The sequence below is a fragment of the Salvia hispanica genome, chromosome 6 (assembly GCF_029641045.1).
Source record: "Salvia hispanica isolate PSC_SH4W2 chromosome 6, Shi_PSC_v1, whole genome shotgun sequence".
NCBI lineage: Eukaryota > Viridiplantae > Streptophyta > Magnoliopsida > Lamiales > Lamiaceae > Salvia > Salvia hispanica.
Genome location: NC_142697.1, coordinates 21,908,371 through 21,933,366, shown reverse-complemented (window position 1 = coordinate 21,933,366; position 24,996 = coordinate 21,908,371). Strand labels below are relative to the sequence as shown.

The following is a 24,996-nucleotide window of genomic DNA, read 5'->3' as shown; positions in this document are numbered from 1 at the left end:
AACACCACAACTCAATCCTAGATGGATAATCACTACCCAATCCTAGATTATATCTCGATACTATTTTATTTTGTAAACTGAAACACCTTAGATGTTGTTCGGTTTCCTATATAAAATAATACTGTACCAAATAATACCAAGATACAATCTAGGATTGAGTTGTGAAATTATTTTACTCATAGGGGGCTAGTTATGACTAAATATCTTATGATTATCCATCTAGGATTGAATTGTAGGATTGTATCTCATGAACCAAACACACTACATATTTAATCTGAGATACAATCTTGCAAATCGAACACCCCACTAATATAGTATTTATTTAGACCTGTTGTTTCTCTCATGTTTCGGTGCATTGCAAGTCCGCTTCTAATAAATTTGCTCTGACTTTAGTTGACACCCCCTCAATTGACTAACTTTTATTTGTCATATGGTATAAGTATATCATATACTCCATTCGTCTACGAAAAATAATCTCATTTATGAATATCACGAGATTAACGCATAATTAATAAAGTATGAGGGACAAACTGTGAATAAAATAGGCGGGGTAAATATAAAAAATAGTCTGCAATATTTTGTGTATTAATTAGAGTATTATTTTAGTTTAGAGTTCAACCCAAAAATAAAGAGTAATTTAAATGAATAATCATACCACGAAACTGAAACACGGAAAAAACGGACGAAATATCAAAACATAACTATGACATATTTTTGAAGACTGAAGTTCTGAAAATAGACTGCGTTATAAGTCCAAGAACAATACTGAAAAAACCTACTGGAGAAGTCTAACTTGTTCATCTGCAACAAAAATAAGTCAAAGAAGTCGACTTTTTTTTTCTAAAAATGTACTCCCTTCTTCCACCAAAATAATCTTACCGGTAGATTATACGAGTTTTAATATAAAATATTAAAATTGATAGAGTATGACTGACAACCTTCCACCAAAATAATCTTACATGTAGAATACACGAGTTTTAATATAAAATTGATAGAGTATGACAGACAAATAGATAACGTGGATATAAAGTGCTCCATTAAGAGATAAATAGATAAAGTGGTAAAACAAGAGAGGAAAAGGGTAAAAAAATAGATAAAATGTAAAAGAGAAATCGATAAAGTGGGTAAAATAATAGAGAAAAAGAAAAAAAATGAATAAAATAAAGTAATTTTAGGGCCTGTTCAGTTTCTTCGATATGTCAAGAATTGGGCTTGTTTATGGGATAAATCCAATGTTCACTTTCCTTTACTCAATTGTGCATGGCCCTAGAGATGGCCCGGGCCCACACTATTCAAATCAGAAACAGCGAAAAAAAATTCTTAGTGACGAGCTAGTTTTTGAAAACATTCTGGGCCCACTAACCCAGAAATGGAGACAAGATTACAGTTTTGCCCTCGAATATGTCGAATTCTCCCTCTTTTTCATCTGCTTCTTTTTCATCTGCTTCTGCAATTATTTAGGGTTACAAATTGCAGAACTCATCCTCCTCCTACAGCCAAAAAAGTAGTAGCAGCACCATAGTGGTAGGCGGTGTTTTTGCCCTCCGTCGATCGAAAATTATAATGGATTAATCACGTTTTCCTTTTGTTGCAGATACAAAATTTCTGGGGGGGTCTCGTCGCGAACGTCTTGAAGAAGGATCTCGGGATTCGTGCCAAGAATTCGTCTCCTAGAGCTCGCAAGATCTCATTGTAACTTCTCCGACCATTGTTGTCTTACAATTTGGTTGACTCGATTGAGTTGTCTTTATTAATTTATAATTTAGCGTAGCTCTACTGATACGTGAAAGGGAAAAATCTGAATCACCCAAGTGCTTGTGCTGTTCTGTTGATTTAATTGAATTGGTATTTAAATAGGCATCAATATCTCAAGGCAATCTTCAGGGGTGCTACACGAATCGTGACTGAAGCTGAACTCTACTACACAGAAAGGTTTTGCAGCTTCATCAGTAAGCTTCCCAACTCTGGAGTTAATTTGGTTAAACTATTTTATTTTGTAGATATTATACAGTATTTAAATGCTTCATAGAGTTTCGTTGAGTTGAGTTTGTGTCATCAATCTTGAAGCAAAACATTAAAACTTAGTAGTAGTCAAAACTGTATGCAGTGTTGCATTATATGTGTTTTGTTGTTGAATGCTTTATCATTAGTTCACCTAATTACTCTGTGAACATTGTTCAAATGTCAAATGTGGTTTCCACATATAGTACCCAAAAAGCACGATGATTCCCCCAACACCTAAAACGGTCGAGCTGTGTATGATGCTTGAAGACCTAACAGATATGTACCGCATGGAGACCACACTTTTAATTATGAAATATAGGAAGGCACGCACCGTGAGGGAGAAGCGACAAATACTAGATCAGGCTAGGAGGTACGGTGTCATAAACAAGATACCGGATCAGGTAAAACACCTTGACCGCCTCATACATTTAACTGACGAAGACTGCATTTCGAACCTTCGCATGGACCGAAACACCTTTGGCAAGTTGTGTCGGATTCTAGGTGAACGTGGTGGGTTGACAGTCGGTAAAGTCATTGGTGTTGAAGAGCAGGTTGCTATATTTTTGGAGGTCCTTGCTCACCACAAAAAAAATAGGATAGTTCGATTTGACTTCAAAAGATCCGGGGCTACTGTTTGTTATTACGTGCATCGGGTGTTGGGTGCCATTCTAAGCCTTCATTCTGAACTTCTAAGTAAGCCAAACCCTGTCCCCAACGATTGCACTGACCACCGCTGGAGGTGGTTCAAGGTATGGATTTTTTGCCATTACTTATTTCAGGCTTTATGAAGTAATTGTTGTTCGTACATGATTTTTGAATTTCACTGCAGGGTTGCATTGGTGCTCTCGATGGGACCCACATCAATGTTCTAGTAAGTGCTGCAGATAAGCCGTGATATCGGTCGCGGAAGGGTGATATTGCAACAAACACATTGGCAGCTTGCGACCGCGACATGCAATTTATGTATGTATTACCGGGATGGGAAGGCTCTGCAGGGGATTCACGTGTCCTTAGGGATGCCGTATCTCGTCCGAACGGCCTGAAGGTGCCACAAGGTTTGTTCCTCTCTTTATTTAATTATATGTTTATTAAATGGGAATGTATAACATGTTCTAAGAGTGTGCTGTAAATTATGTTCCAATTTCTTCCAAGTATGTTGACGTCGTTTATCTCACAGGTTGCTATTACTTGTGCGACAATGCATACACTAATAACAATGGGTTCCTAACACCATACAAAGGTGTAAGGTACCATCTTAAGGAATAGGCACCAGGGACGGATGCTCCCCAAAACTCAAAGGAATTGTTCAACCTACGACACACAAAGGCGAGAAACGTGATTGAGCGGGCGTTCGCTGTTCTAAAAATGCGGTGGGCAATCTTGAGAAGTGTTGCATACTACCCTATTCGCACACAAATCCGGATAATCATGACATGTTTTCTACTCCATAATTTCGTGCGCCGTGAAATGGCCATCGACCCAGTGGAGGCCGAGCTAGACGGAGCCATACCCAATGTAACACAGGATGGGGCATTCATTGGGGCCGAATATGTGGATTGCATAGAACCAACCCAAGAATGGACTCAAACTCGTGACAATTTGGCAATGAACATGTGGAACAATCGTTAGGAAAAAAATTATAGATGTGTCGGGGATTTTTTGTCGAACAATATGTACTAATTTTCTGGACAACTACAACATGACTTCATCCTTGTTATTCTATATTATATTAGCATGTTATGTTCATGGTGTGCTTCTGATCTCTAATGTATTCAACTGTGAGTTAGAGTTCAAAAAATGGGCGTTGAAGTCCCGCATTGTGAGTGTGGTGAGGGAAATATGGAGCTGCGTCTGCTGGGAAGAATGCTACGCTGCGTTGTATAGCATTGATGATGCTGCTCATTGGCTGTCTAATTGGCAAAGTCATGTGACACATGAGTTGCTCCGTGGATGGCACAACAAACCTTATGCCTTTTGATTACTAATCGTAAACACTCAAATCGTTTGGTAGTATAGTGTTAAAAAATGGTATGGTATGTATGTATTTTGACACTCCTCGAGAGCTTGAATTCCATGTTGGCTTATGGAAATTTCAAGTTCTGGATTATTAGCCTCTTCATTTTTAGTAATAGTCAAATTTTATGGTTTCACTTATAAGCTCGAGGACAAATGGAGTTATTGTAGGCAATTTAATCAACTAATATTTTCAACTCATGTCAGACGCTATCTTGTAAATTTCAATTGTCAAGAAAATCATGACAACTGATTAGTGGTTTGATAAATGTAATAAATTTGAGTAGGTATAGTTCCACATTTATTCTCACACAACTAAAGTTGTAAAAGTTCTATATTTTCAAGTACAATCTTCCTTGTGTAACTTCTGATCTCTAGTGCAAACAGCAATTCTGGGATAAATAAAAATGGATGGTATACTGAATTTGAAAAATCAGAACAACAACAAAAACATCACCAATGAAAATAGATAAGTTTCGAAGACCAAATAGTGTATATCAAAGTAAAAAACTTCACTGTTCCATTCAATTTTTAATTGACCAGATGAAGCACTTTTAATTTTTGTCAAATATCCAAATATTACAAATAATATGGCAAAATAAAAAGAAATACTTCTCCAATACTATCCAAATCAATAAAATAAATATCCACTTTTGAATATCAACATCTTCTAAATCTTAATCAATACTTAATATTTTATGTTTCACTAGCTTGTCGTGAAAATGCACTAGGATGTTAATATTAATGTTTTAAATAATTTAACTTTAATTTAATGATATTGTATACAATATATTTTAAATACATACTATTATGCCTCAATCGAAGCAACTATATATATATTCACTTTTTTATCATTGAAATCAGACACTTATCAAGCATAATGGTGTAGTTTAATCAAAAGTAATTAATTGCACACTGTTGTCGTACTAGGCTTATTAGGTGGCTTCTATTATTATCATTAAGTGATGTTTTGTTCTCTAATACAAACATGAATACAATTCATATTTGTATGACAAGGTCTAGATGTGCCACGTCCCATGGCATGTGGCAGATAGACATCTCACCAAATGTAAATAATAGCTCTCATTCTTGCACTCAGAATGATTTATCTAAAATACATAAATGGTATAACTTCAACCATGAAATCTATCTTAAATAATTGTTTAACTTGGAATTATACTCTTTCATCAAGTGAGGAAGAAATGTCAGCACCCAAAAATGGCGGTAGACCGCATTTAGTGTGGTGATTAGAGTGGTGTTTACAGCGTGAATTGAATGAACTTGCTTGCAGACATTGCAATGATGGTATATGGGTAGTTACATTTCAATCCATCTACTAAATTTCATTTAATTACTCTGATGATGGTAGTATATAATGTGCACCTCCGTAGCATGCTACCACCATCCACTTTCCTTCAAGGCTTTTCGAAAACCTGTAAATATGACTCCACCGAACCAAGCTTCCTACCTCTACCATGGTGTTTGGTCCGCGGCTACCGACTCCATCGTGCTAGACACGATGCTCACCATGAAGAAGGAAACTCGGTGGACGGGTAATAATTTCCCGTCTTGGTTCCTCATGACCGCCGCGCAAGAGCTCCAGACTAGAATGGGTATTGTTGTCACCGAGGAAGAGTTGGCCAAAAGAATGGTCATAATGCATAGGCGGTATCGTGTTTTCAAAGCTGTGGTTCGCACGTTCGGAGCACAATGGGATCAAGACAACAAAATTATCACCGCTAGCGACGAGCTTTGGGAGAAAATCATGAAGGTGCTCTCCCATTCTCTCTGTCTTAATCGTGTTATCGTACTTGTTTATGTAACTTGAATTTAATTTAATGTTTCAATTCTTTGGTAGTATGATTGGTTTGTCGGTGCGTACTATCACCACGACGAGCCGGAGTGGACGAAGCTAGCATGCTTATTTGGTTTAGGAGATGTGAAGGTTGAGCATGAGGTGGAAGGGCAACGCCAGAATGAGGTGGTCATAATTTCTGATGACACGGTCAAGGTTCCAACTGGTGAGCCGTACATCAATGACACTAATGAGGTGAATGAGGAGGTGAACTCGCCGGCCATACCCCATCCTCTACCGGTGCGCCGCAAACTATTTGATGATCCTCCACCAACCGATAATGAGTCCACCACCGACAAAAGAATATGCTTCATAGATCTTGCTCTGGATGGATCACTTCGCACACGCTTTGAAAAGACTCGGTCCCTACCTCAGTCTCATGCTATGAAGGCAGCTTGCCCCGGTGGTGGGCTAGGTGAAGCTGGGCCCTCAAGCAAGTCAACTCGAGCTAGCTCGTGCGCATCGAACTCACCCCGATCTTGGTATCCTCACAACATAAGGCGTCCATGATGATGTTCACTTGGATAGGGCATCACGTCCAATAAATTCACGTATACTATAATGTGGATGAGGACTCTTTTCACCTGTTTTTGAAGGCCCTAGAAAGGTAAATCTAGGAACTATGGTCATGGTTTTACTCCTGTTGTTGTTTTTAGTCGGTTGGATCAATCTAGTCATGGTGTGAATTTTCAAACTTGTATTATAGAATGCCATGAATGAATATTTGAATGTTTGTTGGTATTTAAACTTGTCTTTACAAATAATATGGAAAGGTTCCTCAATGCTCTATGCTGAATCTGAAAATCGATCCTTCGGCTCTACCAATGTAATGTTAAAATCTCTCTGATACACATTTGATGTTGTCCATCTTTGGAGACAATTTGAAAATGTGGAATATAAAAATATTCATAAGGATCATTCAGAGGGAAGATACGTACAATCCATCTTGGGGCGTTACAGAACAGTTTATCTTGCCCACAAAATGAAAAATGCTCCAAGTAGCTAGATGATCCTATGGCCACCAAAATATTTACAACTGATCATATGCACTTGCTACCCTAATTTATATAATAATATGCATCATATTATAATAGATATCAACTAGCTAGATGATCCTTTGCTGCCCTAATTTATATAATAATATGCATCATATTATAATAGATAGAAACTAGCTAGATGATCCTATGGCCACCAAAATATTCACAACTGATCATATGCACTTGCTGCCCTAATTCATATAATAATATGCTTCATATTGTAGTAGATAATAACAGCTTCACTTCATGCGCTGGATCACTCAAATACTAGCCTCCGTCGATGAACCTTTTCACATATCCAAGACGAGCATTTTCCGGCATACCCATAAAGATTCGGAGACGTTGTGATTTCTCACTAAGAATGTCACAAAGTTCATACCTTTCACCAAGGGTCAGTCCTTCAACCGTGCCTAGTTTGTCAAACACCTCGCTCTGTGCCTTTCCCATGTCAAACTCGTAGCCAATCCTAGCAGCAATAACCTCAAGCCGAGAGTTAGTCTCAGCATGAAGGTTCGCAAGAAACTCCATAAATGCATCATCTGTGCTGGCGCTCTTCCGTTTGTGGGAGCCATTCTTCAAAGGGGGAGTACAGCGGCGTTCTGCACCTGAGCTCACCCGGTTGTTCAGCAATTGGAGTAGTCTGTTCAACAGGGATGTCGTCCAGGCTTGGATGGTAATCATTTTCATTGCATTCACTTCCATAGGTTCCTTGTGGACGAGCTCGCTCAGCAGCATCCGGAATGTCTTCAGTCGTAGTTCCCTGTGCTCGATCCTTGCCAAAAATAAGCTTCCATGTTTCCCAAAATGGCCAAGACTTATGCCTCATGAGTTTGGCTTCCTTGTCGGCCTACACTCACAGAGGGAGTACACATTCAACTAATAAATCAAATAAGTGTAACATAAATCAAAATCAAATGCTCATCATGAACGAGTTAAGGAATAACACATGAACGATCTGCTCCCATTGTTCGTCATCACAGTCGATCTTGAAATCCCCATGTGGATTGAATCCAACCCCAGTTCGTGCCAAGATCTTTCGAAGGCTGTTGTAGTTATTTTTCCAAGCTTGAAGTTTGGATGTAACATGTGGTGTACCCCTGATATCTGAGGTTGGGAATTCAGCACGAATGCTATCTACGATTTTCTGGAGATAACCAGCGCGAAACCCATTGTCTGATTTCCAACCTCGCGCAACGAGCTCCACTAATGTTGCTGCAAGTATCTCTTCCTCGCGCGATGTCCACATCCGTCGTGTACGATCGCCCTTCTTGAACTTCGCCTTCGCCGGCATAGTGTCCCCTGGTCAGTAAATTAAGTAAACATCTCAGCAACTCAAAACCTGAATAATCACGATACAACCAAGTTATTGTGTCGTATTCTGGAAGAGAACAAACCCTGACTACCAGAACCGAACCCAGAGCTCACGGCTACACGATTCGCGAAAGACATTTTGCTGCAAAGAAATTCAAGTTTAAAACCTCGTATTAACACAAACTTTGCTGCAGAAGGGACGAATGTCTATTGTTTCTCCTCAGGTCAATTCAGTGCCAACACACAAATGTATAAATGTACGGCATCAATATGGAGAATTGAAGCAAAATAAATTCACATAAACATTCAAGACTCCACGCAGGTTAATTCAGAGCCAGATTCACAAGATTAAAAAAAGCAGGGCATCGATATGGATCATTTAGTGCAAAATAAATTCACATCAAAGAATGCAAGCAACATAGATTTAATAAACGCAGATGAGCCGGCAATGTGAAATCAACTCATCTCCGGAGAGGAAATCGAATGGAGAGGAGATTAATCTAAAATCAATTGGACTAATGCATACCTTGGTGTGTTTGGAATCGCAAATTCGATCTTCTCACAGACGTTGTGTGTCGACTACCGTGTGGGAAACTATTTGAAGAGGGGAAAGTCGCCGAAAGTTTCAAATTCGCCGCCCATTTTTTCATTTCAGAGGGAAGAGCTAAATTCTTCATTTTTGAGGCGAGGTTAATCTGGTCAGTTTGTAATATGCATTACTTAAATTAATTATTTAATTCATCCAATCTAGAGTTAAATCGTGATAACTAAACTCCATATTATATTCTTGATATGGTGGGCCATGATGCCTCATTTCTGGTGTTGGTACAAATCTGAATAGTAGCTAAGTAGGAAATTGAAGAGGCCCTTATATTTTTGACATGAGACTAATTTTGATGGACTAACCAAAATAAAAACACGACGAAACTAAGAGCTTCTTGGTATGATGGAATGGAATGTGATTCCTACTTCCATTCTATTCATTTGCTTGGTGTGAGAGAATGAATGAGTGAATGGATGAAAATGCAAAGGAAATCCAAGAAAACTGACATTTCATTCTAACCTCCATTCCATTCCATCATACCAAACATTATTGCATGGTAGAACTACATTTTGGGCCAGAAAAATGCACTTTTTCGTCAAATGTTGTAGTAGTAATTTTTATTAGGCCTGACCCAAGACAATACTAGGCCTATGTTTCAGGCTTATGTTATTTTTATAGGTAAGAATTGTCCCGGCCCGATTTTAAGCCCGACTGCTGCATAACCAGGAACGATAAAGTTTTGGACCAGGCCTAAACTTTTTTATTTATAAATGAATTGTTATTAGGTTGGGCTAGTAATGCACAGTGTAACACAAAACAAATAATCTAGTAATTTCATTTTTTTACTCCATCATGTGATAAATCCACACCAGCTTTCTGTGAGCTCTGTAATTTTTCCTATGTAGAATTTTAACTAGGCGACGTGTTTTAATCGTAGTCGTAGATCGTTTAAATACGATATAGTAGTAAGTTGCTTCCAATAAAAGGTGTACAGTCAAAATATACCTCGGACCACATGGGATTAAATTATTAATCATGTACTTACGACTTATCAATACAAGTAAACAAGACCTCAACCCAACGTACGATTTAAATTTGGTAAATTGCATTCTCACTAATTGTATATTTATCGTGGAAAAGAGAAGAGAAAAAATCAATTTATTATATATACCCCAATGATAATAATCGCTCTTTAAATTCATCATTTCTTTTCGCTCCTTTTCAATTAAAAATGCATCTTTTCTTGTTTCTCTTTCACTCGGATATTATTATCATGAGATATTGGTATAGTAATATTATCCCTCACTGGAGTGAAAAAGAGAATCAAGAATGAGTGAAATTCAATTAGCAAAAAATGATGGAAAACAAAAAAAAAAAAAATTTAAGGCGTGAGAATTATATTATCACACTATAAATTTGTTACCAGGGGTTAGTTGCTAACTACTGCACAGACAGTTACAAACTTACAATCTTTAGCACAACATTTTGGGGATGGAAAGAACATGCTTCTGCAGGAAAAAAAGTTGTATAACACTTTTTTGCAATAGAAAAACAAGTAAATAAGGATATTGGATAATTAGAGGGATAGGCTGTTGAAGCAGGACCGTTCTGTCCAAAGTCAAGAGAAACAAGCACAGAGAGCTTGTTTCCAGAATACAAGTCAATAATCATGACACCTATACATGAAAATATTTTTCATAGTATGCACCTAAAATTCTGGAAATACAAGGAAAAATCTTGATATCATTCTTACTCTACCAGGCATAATTAGGTCTCTATAGATACCTTCTTCTCGATGCAAGGTACTGGAATCCATTTACAACGCTAACCCAACAAGCTTGCAAAATCTACACACGAAACTAAATCGATGTTTTCTGCTTGTATAACCATAAAGTTTTCGAGTTTCTCACCTTCATTCAGAGATTTACAATGCTTGGTGTCAGCTGGCCCCTGATTGTAGCATCGGGAAGAAACTCCAGCTATTCCGAGGGCCTGTTTCCTCCCTTGCAACTTCCTCACTGATCCACCACTCACAATCCACAGTGGATTTCTCCGAGACTTCTCCTTTTGGATTGTTGAAGTCGAACTCTTTGCTCGAACCTAGTGAGATTGTACGATGTTTCTGATGTAACTCCTCTCCCTCCCCTTCTGAAGGCACCCCCGGAACTTCATTTGCAGTATCCCTATTCAATTGCTCTCTGAAGCTATGTGCATTCTTGGTTGCTGAAACCTTCTTATCTGTTTCATCTGCTGTTGCCTCCTGGAGATCTGCTGATGCGTTTCTATGAGACGGGGCTGGCTCCCTCACGATACAAGTAGGAATGTCTTCACCGAATAGTTCAAAAGAGACTCTATGATCAACTACAAGATCATCATTTTGAGATTTATGGTCTGAGTTGGCAAGTGATGCCACTTCATAGATTTGGTTCTCCAGAAGGTGGCCATCTCGGGATGAAGGTTCCCCACCATTAGGTGTCAAAGCTCCAGAGCCTAGCCTTGAGCCCCAACCATTTGGAGTTAATGATCCAGAACCAACTCTTGAATCCCACTTATAATTTGGAAAGTGTTCATACCCCAGAAATGTGGGCGCTTCCCCCACCCTAAATTCCATAATAGGCCGTTTATCAGGGAAGGGCGATGAGGTTCCAGAAGTGGACATTGCTGAGCCAGGTGACTTAAGATGACAACCAGGGCTTCCTGGATACTGATAAGGTTGGAATTCATACTGGGATAAGTTGTATTTCAGGTTGGTGCCACTGTTTCTCCGATTCCGCGCAAGTGATGATGATAAAAGCTGGGCAAAGGGAACTTCTGGTGAAGAAGGTGTTGTCATTTGTACCGATTCAGGAGGTGGAGTGAAACAAGCAGTTGATGGCTCAGTGGTGAAGGTAGAAAAGACAGGTGGCGATACTAACTGAGTCTCATGAGCATAGGGGCCAATTGAAAACATCGGTGCAGTTCCACCAGTAGACTGAGCATGAACTGAAAGGGACGCAAGGGACAGTACACCAGCTGGTGATTGAGTGGCAGAGGAAGGGTCCGATTGCAGGAAGGAAGCAGGAGAAGATGGAGGGGCTATGAAGGGCATTACAAGGGTGGAAGGGCGGCTCCAACTTTCAGAAACAGGGGCCGCGACCCCGGCCCCAGGTGCAGCTGGTTCAGAAACAATAACGGCATGACCAATTCGTTTGCTGTGTTTGTAAGAACCAAAACACCAGTAGATGCTCCAACAGCTACCCCATCTTCTTTTCTGGATTAAAACGAATGCAAGCATGATCAGTTATTGCATCTTCTATTTCTCAATGTTTTAGTAGCTAAATATATAAGAGCAGTTTGAAAAAGATACACACCATGCCAACAGAAAACATCTTCAACTATCATTGAAACTCAGATCTTAAAAACAAAACTACTCACTAGCAGCAGCCCCAAAGCTTCTAACACAAAACAATTACATCCACACAACATTAAAGTGAATATCAAAAAAAGAAATCAAGATTTTATACTGTTAACTAACTTATCCACTCTTAACAACACGGGAAAGACTTAATTATTAGCCTGATAATAACACTCTCCCGCCCCCCATTATGTTTTCCTTAAGAGTAATTAATTAATACACTCAAGCTGTCTCCCAACTTTTCCAAGATGCACCTGCTATGTCCATCTCCCCACTCGCAATTTTCATTTTATTGTAGAGTGCCTGTACGCGACTTCACGTATTCAGTAGCTTGTTGCTTTGCTATACATTTCTGAATTCTCCATATTCACACTTCAATGCCATATTTTGACCTCCCTAAGGGACAGTCTCCATTATATGAACCTTGCGAGAATGACTAAAGCCTGAATCATGCTCTTTACCTTCTACATATAAAAATCCATCAAACAGCCTTATCTCAACATTTCTTGTACTGTGATTTTTTCTAGCCAGGTTGAACCATAAGATAACTTCACCGCTCTTCGGCAAAAAATAGTTTCTTGCTTATGCTGACTGTGAGAACCTTGTTAAATCAAGACATAATATCAAAATACAGGCTAATATTGTTCTTCTGCTCCAATCCCTACAATAATTCTTCAAGAGTGTTCCATCTAAAGAACATTCCAGAAATCGGCAACCCTTATGCTTCAACTTCAAGAGATCATAAACTCAATTTGATCTGTGTCACAAATAACTAGGTTTTGGTAGCAATTGAGTTGGGGAAATATGGGGAAAATCACAAGTCTTTCCAATCTGAGTTCTGCCTAACTTTGCAGTCTGATCTTTCTGCTAAAAATTATAACTGATGTCGATGTTATGGTCATGGTGTATCAAGGACATCACACATAATTCACAGCTCAAAGACATGGAGTATATAAATTTCTGAAAAACACAACTACCATCTGTAATTTTCAAATTAAGGTCAAATTTGGCTGCCACTGTACACTTTAACTCGAGGGAGCCTTTTTCCAGTTAGATTTCTTCCAATTATAGCGCAAGCTTTGCAACTATAACAAAAGTAATTTCCATCATTATATCAAAAAGATTCCATTTACAAATAAGTCGATCTAAAAGATTCAAATTACCATCAAATCTAATTCTAGAAGTTCATCACGAATAAGCGTTAGCAACCAGATTTCCCGATCAGCAAACGGAAAAAAAATACCAAAACAGCAAAAATCGACGCCGAGAATCACACACAGGACAATTCAGTGAGCAATTCAAACGATTGAGAAGAGAAAACAGACGCACCTGAACCGTGGATGGCTGAACTCTGCTTTCAGCGGTAACAATTGCGGTGGCAGCAGCATTTACGGTGTCCACGCTGTTGTGCACGTTGCTCATGGTAATTCGCAGCCGTAGCGACGGCTATTCCGGCGATTGGAAAGCGCGTTGATGCGGGGCCCCGGTGGCTTTCGTCGGAAGTCAATCAAAGAGATGGGTGTGAAGCAAAAGCAAGATCACATGGCATATTTCAAGAGGCTCAGACACAAACACAAACAAACCAAGTAACGGCGACTTTATAAATGAACCCACAAACAATTATTTTCTTTTTTCGCCCTTTTCTTTATTTTTATTTTCATAAACACTCCCATTTTATTTGTGACTGAAGTTATTGCGCAATAGTGAAATTTATGTGACGGAAGTTATTGCGCTTGTTTTAAATTTAAAATCTATTAATTCAAATTTACATTCATTTCCGGTCTGACATTTCAACATTCCTAATTTGATCTTCAGATATTCTTTTACCTAATTGTAAATATCGTATGTTACTATGTGACTGTTTACTTTTAAGTTTTAACTATCCATAAAATAAATTATTGGTTTCATTAGCATTTAAAGGTTCTCTAGTGTTACTATTGCGTCATGGAGTAGAAATTAGCCCAAATGATATTCCAAAATCCTAATCCATCCAAGTAAATAAGAGCTTAGGTTAGTAATAGTACTTTATTCGTTCCATAGCAGATGACATATTTGGATAATAGTATGAGATTTTAGAAGATGTTATTTGTGTTAAGTGGAAAGAGAAAATAGTCATTTAAATTAATGCGAGAAAGAATTTTTTACAAATAAAGAAATGTGACATTTTTTTGGGTTTGGATTCACTGGTGTGGAGAGAGGGGATATTGTTCCTCACAATCCTGTTATTTTATAGTATAAAACAGAAATTAATATTTTAATATTTTATTTTATGAATAAAATAATGAAATATGGGGCTAAGCATTTCTGATGTACTTATCTCCAGTGATTCAAATCCCATTTTTTATGGCACAAATTGAAAAAAGAAAGTGTGACATTATTATGAGATGGGAGAGTATTAGTTATCTTTTTAGACTAATTTTAGAAAGTAAACATCCTCTTATATTCATCTATATATATATATCGGTATGCTATCTAAATACAAGCTGAAAAAAAAACAAAAATAATTTTTGAGTGTCTATATGTATCACTATGGTACCTAGATGTAAAAGCATAAGCATATGTAATAAGCTATATGGTACCTAGATGTAAAAGCATAAGCATATGTAATAAGCTTCCTGAGGTAGTTAATCTTTTGAAAATTATTATTTTATTTGAATTTAAACGATGAAATTCAAGGTAAGTTAAAGATTCATCATGCATTTAATTGGTAAAATCTTAATTTCACTTGAATGTCAATTGTTGTTTTTTTTGTACTAGTAATATTTATCATAAATTTCTATTAAGACGAGAATAATCTACACTCACTTTCGAAATTTGCAAAATGGTAATTCTACCCATGTACGTGAAATCACACAAATATCAAGGGTGATATAGACCTTGAATTTTCTAGCTTAACTATTCCCTTGTAACATCCAATAAGGCATACTGTGAATAAAAAAATATATTTGTGCATGTGGTGTGTGTGATATTTTATGATTGATGAAAAGGGTGGGAGTGTAGCATTTATATTGAAAAAAAAGATGGCAAGGTTCTCTTCATGTGGCTGTTATTTTGTAATTATGCGAGTTGGTGGGGCTGAACTAAGGATTATAAAACTAATTAGGATATGGTGCTTTTTGGTGTTTTGCAGATAGTGTGAGGTTCCAAACACAAAAAAAAAATCGCAAATTGACAAATTAGCCCTCACCTCATCCTAATTTTGGAGCCGCGCAGGATAAGAGTAGGAATCGGCTATTAATGGCAAAACTGACGCCAGGTGGCGGAGGGTGCGCACTGCGCAGTTAATGTGGCGTATGTTTGGTTGGGTGCGCCCACCGCGTTGCAATTTTAATTCCACGTCACGTGACCTTCGTGAAATTGGTGGCCTTTATTGCCAACTCATCGTCGAGTAATTCATCTCTGCCTGAACAACCTAACTACTAGTTCGCTAATTCTACTGATTTGATTAAAACCTTTTGCTAATTGGGTTTTGATTATTAACAACTTTTCTTGAAGGGGCAAAATAGGAAACCTCCTATTTCTTTTTTGATGATTACATTGAGTAAGAGGAGAGAGAGAGTTTTTGCTTTTGAGAACAAAACAAATTAAAACAAATTAATTATTTATTTATCATTGGATCATTGTCTATTTTGTTCATTTGGCGTGCACATTACTTTTTTGAGCGATTTAAATTTGGATTTGTATATGATCCTATAGACAGATCAAACAATTTTTTTTTTACTATTCCCTCCGTCCCCGATTAAAAGTCACACTTTTCCATTTCGGTCCGTCCCCAATTAAAAGTCACATTTCATTTTTATCATAAATAGTGAATAGGTCCTTCCTACATTCACTAACTCAATTCACTCATATTTTATTATAAAATCAATATAAAAAAGGGGTAACTGCTTTTAAAGTCACCAACTTTCCATGAATTTCGGTTTTTCCCACGAACTTTAAAAAGTTCGTGTAATGTCATGAACTTTATTGTCAGTTGCTATTTTCCCATGTCAGGTTTTCCGGTCTGATTCATACTGTTCGTTTCCTATTAAGACAATGTCCAAATTCTTTTATCTTACTATCATTATTTTTGTCTTTGAAATAGCTTCGCGTGGGTACTTTGTACGCCTCAATCGGAACTCGGATGAAGAAGTTATGGCCATTTGATGAAGGCTACGACCTTTGTGCGACCTTGTACTATCATAATGGCCATAACTTCTTGATCCGAGTTCCGATTGAGGCGTACAAGGTACCGTACGAAGCTATTTCAAAGACAAAGATAACGATAGTAAGATAAAAGAATTTGGACATTGTCTTAATAGGAAACGAACAGTTTGAATCAGACCGGAAAACCTGACATGGGAAAATAGCAACCGACAATAAAGTTCGTGGCATTACACGAACTTTTTAAAATTCATGGGAAAAACCGGAATTCATGGAAAGTTGGTGATTTTAAAAGCAATTACCCCTATAAAAAAATAGGTCTCACATTCCACTAACTTTTTCAACCAACTTTTCATTATATTTCTTAAAATTCATGCCCGGTCAAAGTATGACTTTTAATCAGGGACGGAGGGAGTATTTTCCGAGAGATACAGATTATTAGCCATACAAATGACACATGAATATATTCAGTAGTAAAAATCAGAAAATATCCCGGCTTTTCACGATTCTCAATAAATGATCTTGAAATTAAAAAATCGAATTACAAAAATTACTCATTGTTATTTTAAAGTTCAATAATAATTGTATAAATTCCACAAAATCAATGCAAAGACACACATAAAATTGAGCGGTAACTACACTTTCAACATATAAACTATTCATCTTAAATTGTTATTAGCTGAAATTTAGGAGGCTTGAATTATGTTAAAAATAGGCCTAAAAGCAGTGTATTTTCCCTAATTTAATACTACGTACTACTATAGTATCTATGTTTAAAGTAAGCTTGGAAATTAAATAGGGATGGGGCTTTTCGTCAAAAGCATTCACGTGCTTAGATGGAGATGCGTGGAAGGATGGTGTTATTCTAGAGAGAGAAAGTGAGATGAGAGATGGCTATAGGGTTTAGGCCTCGTGTGATAGAAAATGACACACTTTTTTGATTTTTCTCAATACAGATACTTTCCCATAGTTTAACTACTTTTGCACGAGTGGTTCCACCTCCACATTATCTCTTTCCCCCTTTGATAAAGATATCACAACTTCCACCACTCCATTCTCCTTCACCCTTCCAAAAAACAACTATTCTCAATCATTCTCATCTAAAACTATCTTATTCCCAAATATTTTCGAACAAAAGAGTAATACTACAATTATAAATATTTGGGGTCTTTTGGTTGCCATTTTTACTTATCACATGTCTAATGTTAACTATATTATTCAGTTAATTTTTCTCAAAAACTCAATCCGTGACAATGTCTCTTGGCTTATTTCTATAATGCTAATATTAAATTGTCTCTCATGATTAAGCATTTTACCTCCTTCTCCATGACCAACTTAATACTACACAAATCTTATTTTAGCCTATTTCATATTATGTCTTTTTATTATCTTATGTGACGAACCAAATGCCATCTTAGAGAATTATACTCTTTGCGGATATTCAAGCAATTACTAGTAGTATGATTAAGCAAGTGATCAATTTTCATTTTTTATAGAGTATAAATACAAAAATATGATGGTAATTACCTCAATTCTTTGTGGAGTTTTATTATTACTAATTTTTTTACTCCCTCCATCCCACAATAAGAGTCACACTTTGTCATTTTAGTTTGTTCCACAATAAGAGTCTCACTTCATTTTTACCATAAATGATAAGTAGGTCTCACATTCCACTAATTCACTTTACTCACATTTTATTATAAAATTAATATAAAAAAAGCGAGTCTCATATTTTACTAGCTTTTTCCAACTTATTATTTTTTACATTTCTTAAAATCCATGCATGTTCACAATAACATCGACTCCTATGGAGGAGAGAGTATTACTTAACTACAATACAAAATTTTATAAGCATAGCAAGATTGTAGTAGGAGTAGTATTATTCAATCATGTAATATAAATTTGAAATTGATTATTTTATAATTTATGCAAATCATACTCATTTACAACCAGTCTACCTTTGATTGAAGTGAAGACTGGCTCTTTATTGCCCAATGCCCAGCGAATAAATTTTATAAAAAACGGTTATGTTGACTAAATTGCAAATTGCAATAGCATTCAGACAAGCCGACAGTTGTGTATCAAAGACAATTAATCAACAACAAATTAGTAATGAATTAATAAACTTCTTTGCCTTAAAAGGTTTGCAATCGACGCCTTCAACTATGGTCTATGTGTGATGCAATTCAAGTCATATTGATCAGTCTCATGCGTCAAACAATAACGTGAAAATGGTTGGAATTAAATAAAATTATTATTTGAATAAGAGATAGGGATAGAATAAATTCAGTTATAGACTACTAGTGGTTTGTTGAGTCCTCTCTCTTATTAATAAGTATATTTTACTTTAACAAACTTTCTACATAGATTTCATGATGCTTTTTCTCTAATAACTGCGATTGCCTTTTTATCCCACCTTTTTCACCCCCACGAACTGCAGTAGTAATCATCATCACTTTTTAGGCCCATCTCAGGAATTCCAAACAAAATATTTTAACATAAAGTCGTAGCCTTCCTTATAATTTTCACATAAAAAAATAGGAAAATAAAAATAAGATAACTAAATAATTAAATAAATTTGGTGGGACCTAAAGAGACGTGCATCCACTGAGACATCTCACAAACTGACCATCTTATGGGGTGGCTTGTGGCCCCACAAGACAAAAGTTTAACCAGCATCCCACATGTTCAAGTAGGTAGTGCTTCATCTCTAATTATTCTTTTCTCTTTTATTTTAATCATTTTTTAATGTTGTGGGATACTATATCGCATTTCATAAGATCTCAATAATACGTTGAGAAGAAATTTGACTTTTGGCATATCTTTTTATTTGATTTTTTAGCTTCTTAGGGCCTCAGCCCATGAAGCATCTAGCTCTCTTACTTTCAATTTAATAAAGTTTTTTATTTAATTATATATTTAGGCATGATTAGATTTAGGACGGGAACAAGATTTGGATTTTGGATATTGCGACTTTTTTTTAGTTATCATTGATTTCATTTCACGATATCTCAAAATCCATAACTCATTCCTCCTACTATAAAAGTTTCCCTTTTCAAATACGAGATCTTTATATGTTATTGAAAATAATTTTGACATTCAATATTCTACTTATTAATAGAAAAACCATAGTAGTTAATTTCCTCGCTACATAAACTACGAAAAGATGGATTAGTTCGGGAAACGGAATAATATTTTTTTATTTGGCCAACGCTCGTAATTCTTTAAACTTGTTTTCATTCTCTTGGTATAATAATCAATTTCCGTAATTAAAGGCATTTGTGCGACCAAAATGTTGCGACTTTATGTTTTTGATATTCTCGTGTTTTGAAATGTTGTTCTTTTTAGTCGAAGAAGAAGGGTGAACGGTGAACCATGTTAATTAAGGGTCAAAAACCAAACAAAACACGTTTTAATTAATTCATTTTTAGGATATACAGAGCATTTAAAAAAATGCTTGTTTGCATTTTGGTGTGATTGAGAAACAGAGAAAAGTATAACTCTATTGTCATTTTGGTGGATAAGAAAGAGATAAAAGTAAACCCACTACCAATGCTTAAGCCCAATGCTCAAATACTCCACTTTGGGTAACTAGAGTGATTGGTGGGCTCTGATATTGTAACCAAACCAATTAAGTTGGTCAATCGATCTAAATGATGGACAGAGGGAAGAATGAATTGTAAAAGGGAAGAATAAATTATAAAACTCTGATTTTCCAAAACACAAATAATCATAAGTAGATTTCAGAATACAAGTATATTTACTAATATAAGTAATTAGATACTGTTATAGATAAAATATCAATAAAATTATTTTTAATTGAAAAATACAAAAGTAATAAAATTGTAAATCACATAGAATACTTTAAATGTTCATATGGCACGCATCGCATAACACTCATTTGTATAGGTATTCATTTATTATAAATATAAAATTACCGTATAAATCAATAAGTTAAACATATGAAAGAAATTAATGAAATGTGAACTTTGCTTTTATATGCCAGTTTTATACTAACAAATATGAGTATAATAAGTTAGTGAAATGAGAAGTCCATCCATCTAGAAAAATAGCAAAAATAAAATGGAATATTTATTGGGGACCATCAAAATAAGAAAATATATACTCCGTATGAGATATTTAATAGAGACCGAAGTATAATATGTCAATATGTAACATGTAACCACATTGTTCAACAGCCCGTTACGATAGGCTGGGCCCAAGCAAGTTGGCCCTTTTGACTTCTCTACTTTGCACACCCTAATTAGCAGGCTTTGGGCTTTGCACATAGGCCCACTGTTGGGCTTCCTCTCATATGTGATCGGCCATGAAATAAAATTATTCTCAAATAACTACTCATTTTGGTCTATAGATAAAAAAAAAAGCTATATATTTTAACGTATACATAAGTTCACCTCATTAAAATAAAAGTTACCTCTCAGTCCAAAATATTACTCTCTCTGTCCCATGAAATATTGTCCAGTTTTATTATTTCGGTCCGTTCGTAAAATAGTGTTCACTTGCTTTTATTTCACTTTTGGTAAATGGACTCTACTTTCCACTTTTCATTACTCTCACATTCTATTGTAAAACTAATATGTAAATATGGGGTCTACATTCGACTATCTTTTTCCAGTCACATTTCTTCACATTCTTAAAATCTGTATTGAGTCAAACATGGACAACATTTTGCGGACGGAGAGGGTACTGTAATTCGCAACCTAGAGCAACAACACGTAAATTTGATCGATAAACTTAAAGTTCGACGGCGACACTATTTCCATATCGATGTATTATAGTCATAAAATTTGGAGCCTTTGATATGGAGTAGTTATTTATTCATTATTTTAAAATCTAAGCATTAAAAAGTTCAGCCACGCCGAAATACATCTCCATATTTGTAGTACTGTCATAGCTGCGAAGGAATCAAGTAATTATTCATAATATATGTACAACTCCCAAACAAATGAACCATTAAACCGCATGTATAATGATTAAGGGGTTGGAAACTTGGAATACGTTTATCCGAACCGACCCAATACTATGTATTGGAAACTCAATATCCAATTTTTGAGATAGATCAGATAAGACTAAAGTTTCTTTTTGTTCCATAACATATGACGATTTTTTGATTTTGGTCCATAATTTTATCTTTTGAATTATTTGGTCCGTCACAAATAAAAATGTGTTACATTTAATCTGAAACTAACAGAACTGTTGAAATTTAACGCTAAACGATTTTTATATCGATTTTAACCGGATTAAATTAATAATTATGTTTAATTAAGTTAAAAATCGATGCCCCACACGATCTTCAACACCGCCATCAGCTTCTCCATCTTCCCCACGAATATCTCCCGCAGCTTCTTCACCATTTTGTTGTACTCCTCATTTGCTCGCGCCATCTCACATTGCCCTGTGAAATTCAACTCGATTATCACCCTCACTTCTTTCTTCGAATTTGACCCATCAATTACATCCAAAAACGTATGCTCCACTGCATCAACCAAACAAATCCCCAAATGTCCGCACTACTTCTTTTCTCAATTCATAGCAATTGATTAAAAATTGAACTACCTGAAGGAATATCGGGTGAGCTCTTCGATTTGGATTTGCAAATTGCACTGTTATACCCCGAATTCGGAAGGCGGCGGCACATATCCGCCGCCATTAGACATTTCCGGCAACCGTCCGCCATTAGACTATTCCTCTCTCAATTTTTCTGTCCAGATTGTGCTCCTCATTCTCTCTCTCTCTTCTCCTTTTTGTTCCACAAAAGCAACCGCCCAAATCCTCTCTCTCAATTCTCCCCATAAACTGTCTTTTCTCCTTTTTGTTCCAATTATCTGCAGATTGTGCTCATCTATATACATATACCCTCATGTTCATTCTAGGTGCTTATCCGGATTGATGAGTTTTTGATATCTTCCTCAAGAAGAAGACAAAGACGTGATTCATGTTGATTATTTGCTAGACTAAAAACCGGATAAAAGGAAAGCAATCTCATCTAATTTTTAAAACCCTTAATCCGGTCAAAATCGATATAAAAATAGTTGAATGTTAAATTTAACAGTTCCGTCAGTTTCGGACTAAATGTGACCAATTTTTATTTGTGACGGATCAAATAATTCAAAAGATAATGTTCTAGACCAAAATAAAAAAATCGCCATATATTATGGACCAAAAAGGGACTTTAGTCATCAGATAATGAAATTTAAAATAATTCTAGTATTGGGTAACTCGATTGGATATCGAGTATGAGTCCTATTATCCACAAATTCACTCTTAAAGATCGAACTAGAGACCAAATTAGGACCCTTAGATTTAGTTTTTAATGGATGAGATTAGCCCATACTTTAATAATTTCACTCCTTCATTAAGTAATTAATTTACTTCAATCCAAGGGTATTTTGGTCAAAATACATGTAGGGTAAATTTTTTGAATCAACTGATTCAATTCACACAGTTCTCATTCAACTCACGCAGTGTTCGTTTTCAATTCTCTCTCTATTTCTTCTCCAAATCGACGAATTTCTCCTCCAAATCGCGCTGATTTCTCTCTCTAAATTGACGATGATTTCTCTCTCCAAATCTACGTTGATTTATTTCTCTAAATCAACATTCATCTTCTACTCCAAATAGACGATTCAAAGTTGTTTCTCTAGAAAAATCGAAATGGTTGACACAAGGAAGTCCTCGGGCGATAGTGGACGCCAATTGCGTTCCACCAGAACTTCTGGTGAAGGTAATACACTTTTAAGCTTTCCAGATGTTTAATCTTAATTTACTTCATCTAGTTCTTGAATTTGTTTCCGATTTAATCAAAACAGATCTAGGACTAAAATATCACCGCAAGAAGATAGCTACTGGAAGAAAAATTCCTGAGGAAGAAGGTATAAAAAATATTTGTTATGAAGTAGTAATTTGATAAAAAGAAGTTAAAGCCCTAATATAAAAACAATCATTTTGTTTGGTCTTCGTCTCGTCAGATGCTGCTTTAGTTTACTCGATTTTATAATGCTCTTGTATGAAACTTGCTATAGAGGTTAAGGGCTGATGATAATAATGCTTAGAATATCTATGCAATGACACAAACACTTGCTGGTATATTGTTGGCTACTACAGTAAAGTTACATACATTGATCTGTAAAATTTAATTACATTGATCTGTAAAGTTTACTACTACTACTACATCACAAGCAGAGATCAGGTTGTCACACGTAGTTATAGATTCATGTTCAGCTTATCACACAAATTTATGAATTCATGTTATATTGCATATAATGATCTTCGAGCCTGTACAATTCATGCCAGTGGATGATTTGAATAAGGTAAAATATTACCTTGTCTTTTATTAACTCTGTTTGAAGTAATATTTCAGTATAATGAAGTAATTATCGTACTGATGAACTATCTTTTACCTTCCCTTTTATTAACTATGTTTGAAGTAATATTTCAGTATGATGAAGTAACTATCGTACTGAATGAACTATTTTTTACCTTGCCTTTTATTAACTCGTAATATTTCAGTATGATGAAGTAACTATCGTACTGAATGAACTATTTTTTACCTTGGCTTTTATTAACTCTGTTTGAAGTAATATTTCAGTATGATGAAGTAATTATCGTACTGAATGCACTATTTATTAACTTTGTTTGAAGTAATATTTTAGTATAATGAAGTAACTATCGTACTGAATGAACTATCTTTTACCTTGTCTTTTATTAACTCTGTTTGAAGTAATATTTCAGCATGATGAAGTAACTATCGTACTAAATGAACTATTTTTTACCTTGCCTTTTATTAACTCTATTTGAAGTAATATTTCAGTATGATGAAGTAACTATCTTACTGAATGAACTATTTTTTATATAATACTACTGACAGGGTCTTAATGTACAAATGTCAAATGTTACATCGCCATCAAACTTCAGTGTTGACACAGGCCTTATGGAAAACTCAAACGCTAATATAATGGAGAAGGTAAAATCAGAATTTTCAGAAGTATACATCTCAAACAATGAAATAGCTTGTCCTTGTAATGAATCATTTTCTAAATCAATATCAGGATTTTAATACACTATGTGTTGTTCAACATGGATCAAATGTGAGATCGCATATAGATAATGAGCCAAAGGATTATGGAACCAATGTATAAATCTAAATTACATGATTAAAAATCTTTATCACCCTACTACACACAACATACAACCATGTGACATGATCCCTTTACTTGTTTGATCCATGTTTACAATGTCAAACACTGAATACTTTTTACTTCATTATATTTATAATTTGGTTCATTATGTAGAAGATCTAGTTCATTATGAATTAACTATCTTATTTAATGAAGTATTTTGTTATGTAATTTTACTTCCAGGATCTTAGTATACAAATGGCAGATGTTAGCAAATAACAGCCATACAAGCTTCAACAACAAACAAGTTACAGCAGCATACTACGAGGAGGAAAGCAAATGCCATATAATAGATGTTGAGAAAATGATTGCAGCATATTTAAAGAAAAAATGAAGATTTTAGCAGATTAAGTTTTGAAATATACATAGATCTGTTTTGAGCAATTCAAAATAAAGTACTTCGCTTATTAATGTTGTTCAATATTAGATTTAAATGTCGCATTGGATAATAGATATAGTTCATTGGGTAGTTAATTTGTAGAATGAAGTAATAAATT

The 24,996-nt window shown here is 35.7% G+C and overlaps 3 protein-coding genes and 1 pseudogene across 4 annotated transcripts; 1 reads left to right on the top strand and 3 right to left on the bottom strand.

The window, feature by feature from the left end:
• Positions 1-5,221: 5,221 nt before the first annotated feature.
• LOC125203145 (uncharacterized) lies at positions 5,222-6,591 on the top strand. Its single transcript, XM_048101440.2, has 2 exons — positions 5,222-5,788; positions 5,876-6,591. The coding sequence occupies exons 1-2, from the start codon at positions 5,393-5,395 to the stop codon at positions 6,380-6,382; spliced, it is 903 nt and encodes a 300-aa protein (XP_047957397.1). The 5' UTR covers positions 5,222-5,392; the 3' UTR covers positions 6,383-6,591.
• A 585-nt stretch (positions 6,592-7,176) lies between these two features.
• Positions 7,177-7,741, bottom strand: LOC148923360 (uncharacterized; annotated as a pseudogene).
• Positions 7,742-10,314: 2,573 nt separating this feature from the next.
• Positions 10,315-13,772, bottom strand: LOC125207235 (uncharacterized). Its single transcript, XM_048106491.2, has 2 exons — positions 13,488-13,772; positions 10,315-12,014 (listed from the first exon to the last, which is right to left on the bottom strand). Exons 1-2 carry the CDS (start codon positions 13,578-13,580, stop codon positions 10,704-10,706), a joined length of 1,404 nt encoding a protein of 467 aa, XP_047962448.1. The 5' UTR covers positions 13,581-13,772; the 3' UTR covers positions 10,315-10,703.
• A 7,707-nt stretch (positions 13,773-21,479) lies between these two features.
• LOC148923359 (uncharacterized) lies at positions 21,480-22,178 on the bottom strand. Of its 2 annotated transcripts, none has more exons than XR_016132337.1 (2): positions 21,879-22,178; positions 21,480-21,717 (listed from the first exon to the last, which is right to left on the bottom strand). XR_016132337.1 is itself a non-coding variant. In XM_089060004.1 (2 exons), the coding sequence occupies exons 1-2, from the start codon at positions 21,997-21,999 to the stop codon at positions 21,590-21,592; spliced, it is 330 nt and encodes a 109-aa protein (XP_088916130.1). In that variant the 5' UTR covers positions 22,000-22,178; the 3' UTR covers positions 21,480-21,589. The 2 variants fall into 2 exon arrangements, 1 of the variants encoding a protein (XP_088916130.1); XM_089060004.1 differs by having other exon boundaries at positions 21,480-21,798.
• Between the last annotated feature and the right edge of the window lie 2,818 nt (positions 22,179-24,996).

Bases quoted from the DNA above. Each gene is read 5' to 3' on its own strand.
- LOC148923359 (XM_089060004.1), bottom strand. From the start codon at position 21,999: ATGGCGGACGGTTGCCGGAAATGTCTAATGGCGGCGGATATGTGCCGC. The intron at 21,799-21,878 runs GTAGTTCAATTT...TGGTTGATGCAG, and splicing joins CTCACCCGATATTCCTTCAG to TGGAGCATACGTTTTTGGAT.
- LOC125207235 (XM_048106491.2), bottom strand. From the start codon at position 13,580: ATGAGCAACGTGCACAACAGCGTGGACACCGTAAATGCTGCTGCCACC. The intron at 12,015-13,487 runs GTGCGTCTGTTT...GTTTTAATCCAG, and splicing joins TTCAGCCATCCACGGTTCAG to AAAAGAAGATGGGGTAGCTG.
- LOC125203145 (XM_048101440.2), top strand. From the start codon at position 5,393: ATGTGCACCTCCGTAGCATGCTACCACCATCCACTTTCCTTCAAGGCT. The intron at 5,789-5,875 runs GTGCTCTCCCAT...ATTCTTTGGTAG, and splicing joins TTTGGGAGAAAATCATGAAG to TATGATTGGTTTGTCGGTGC.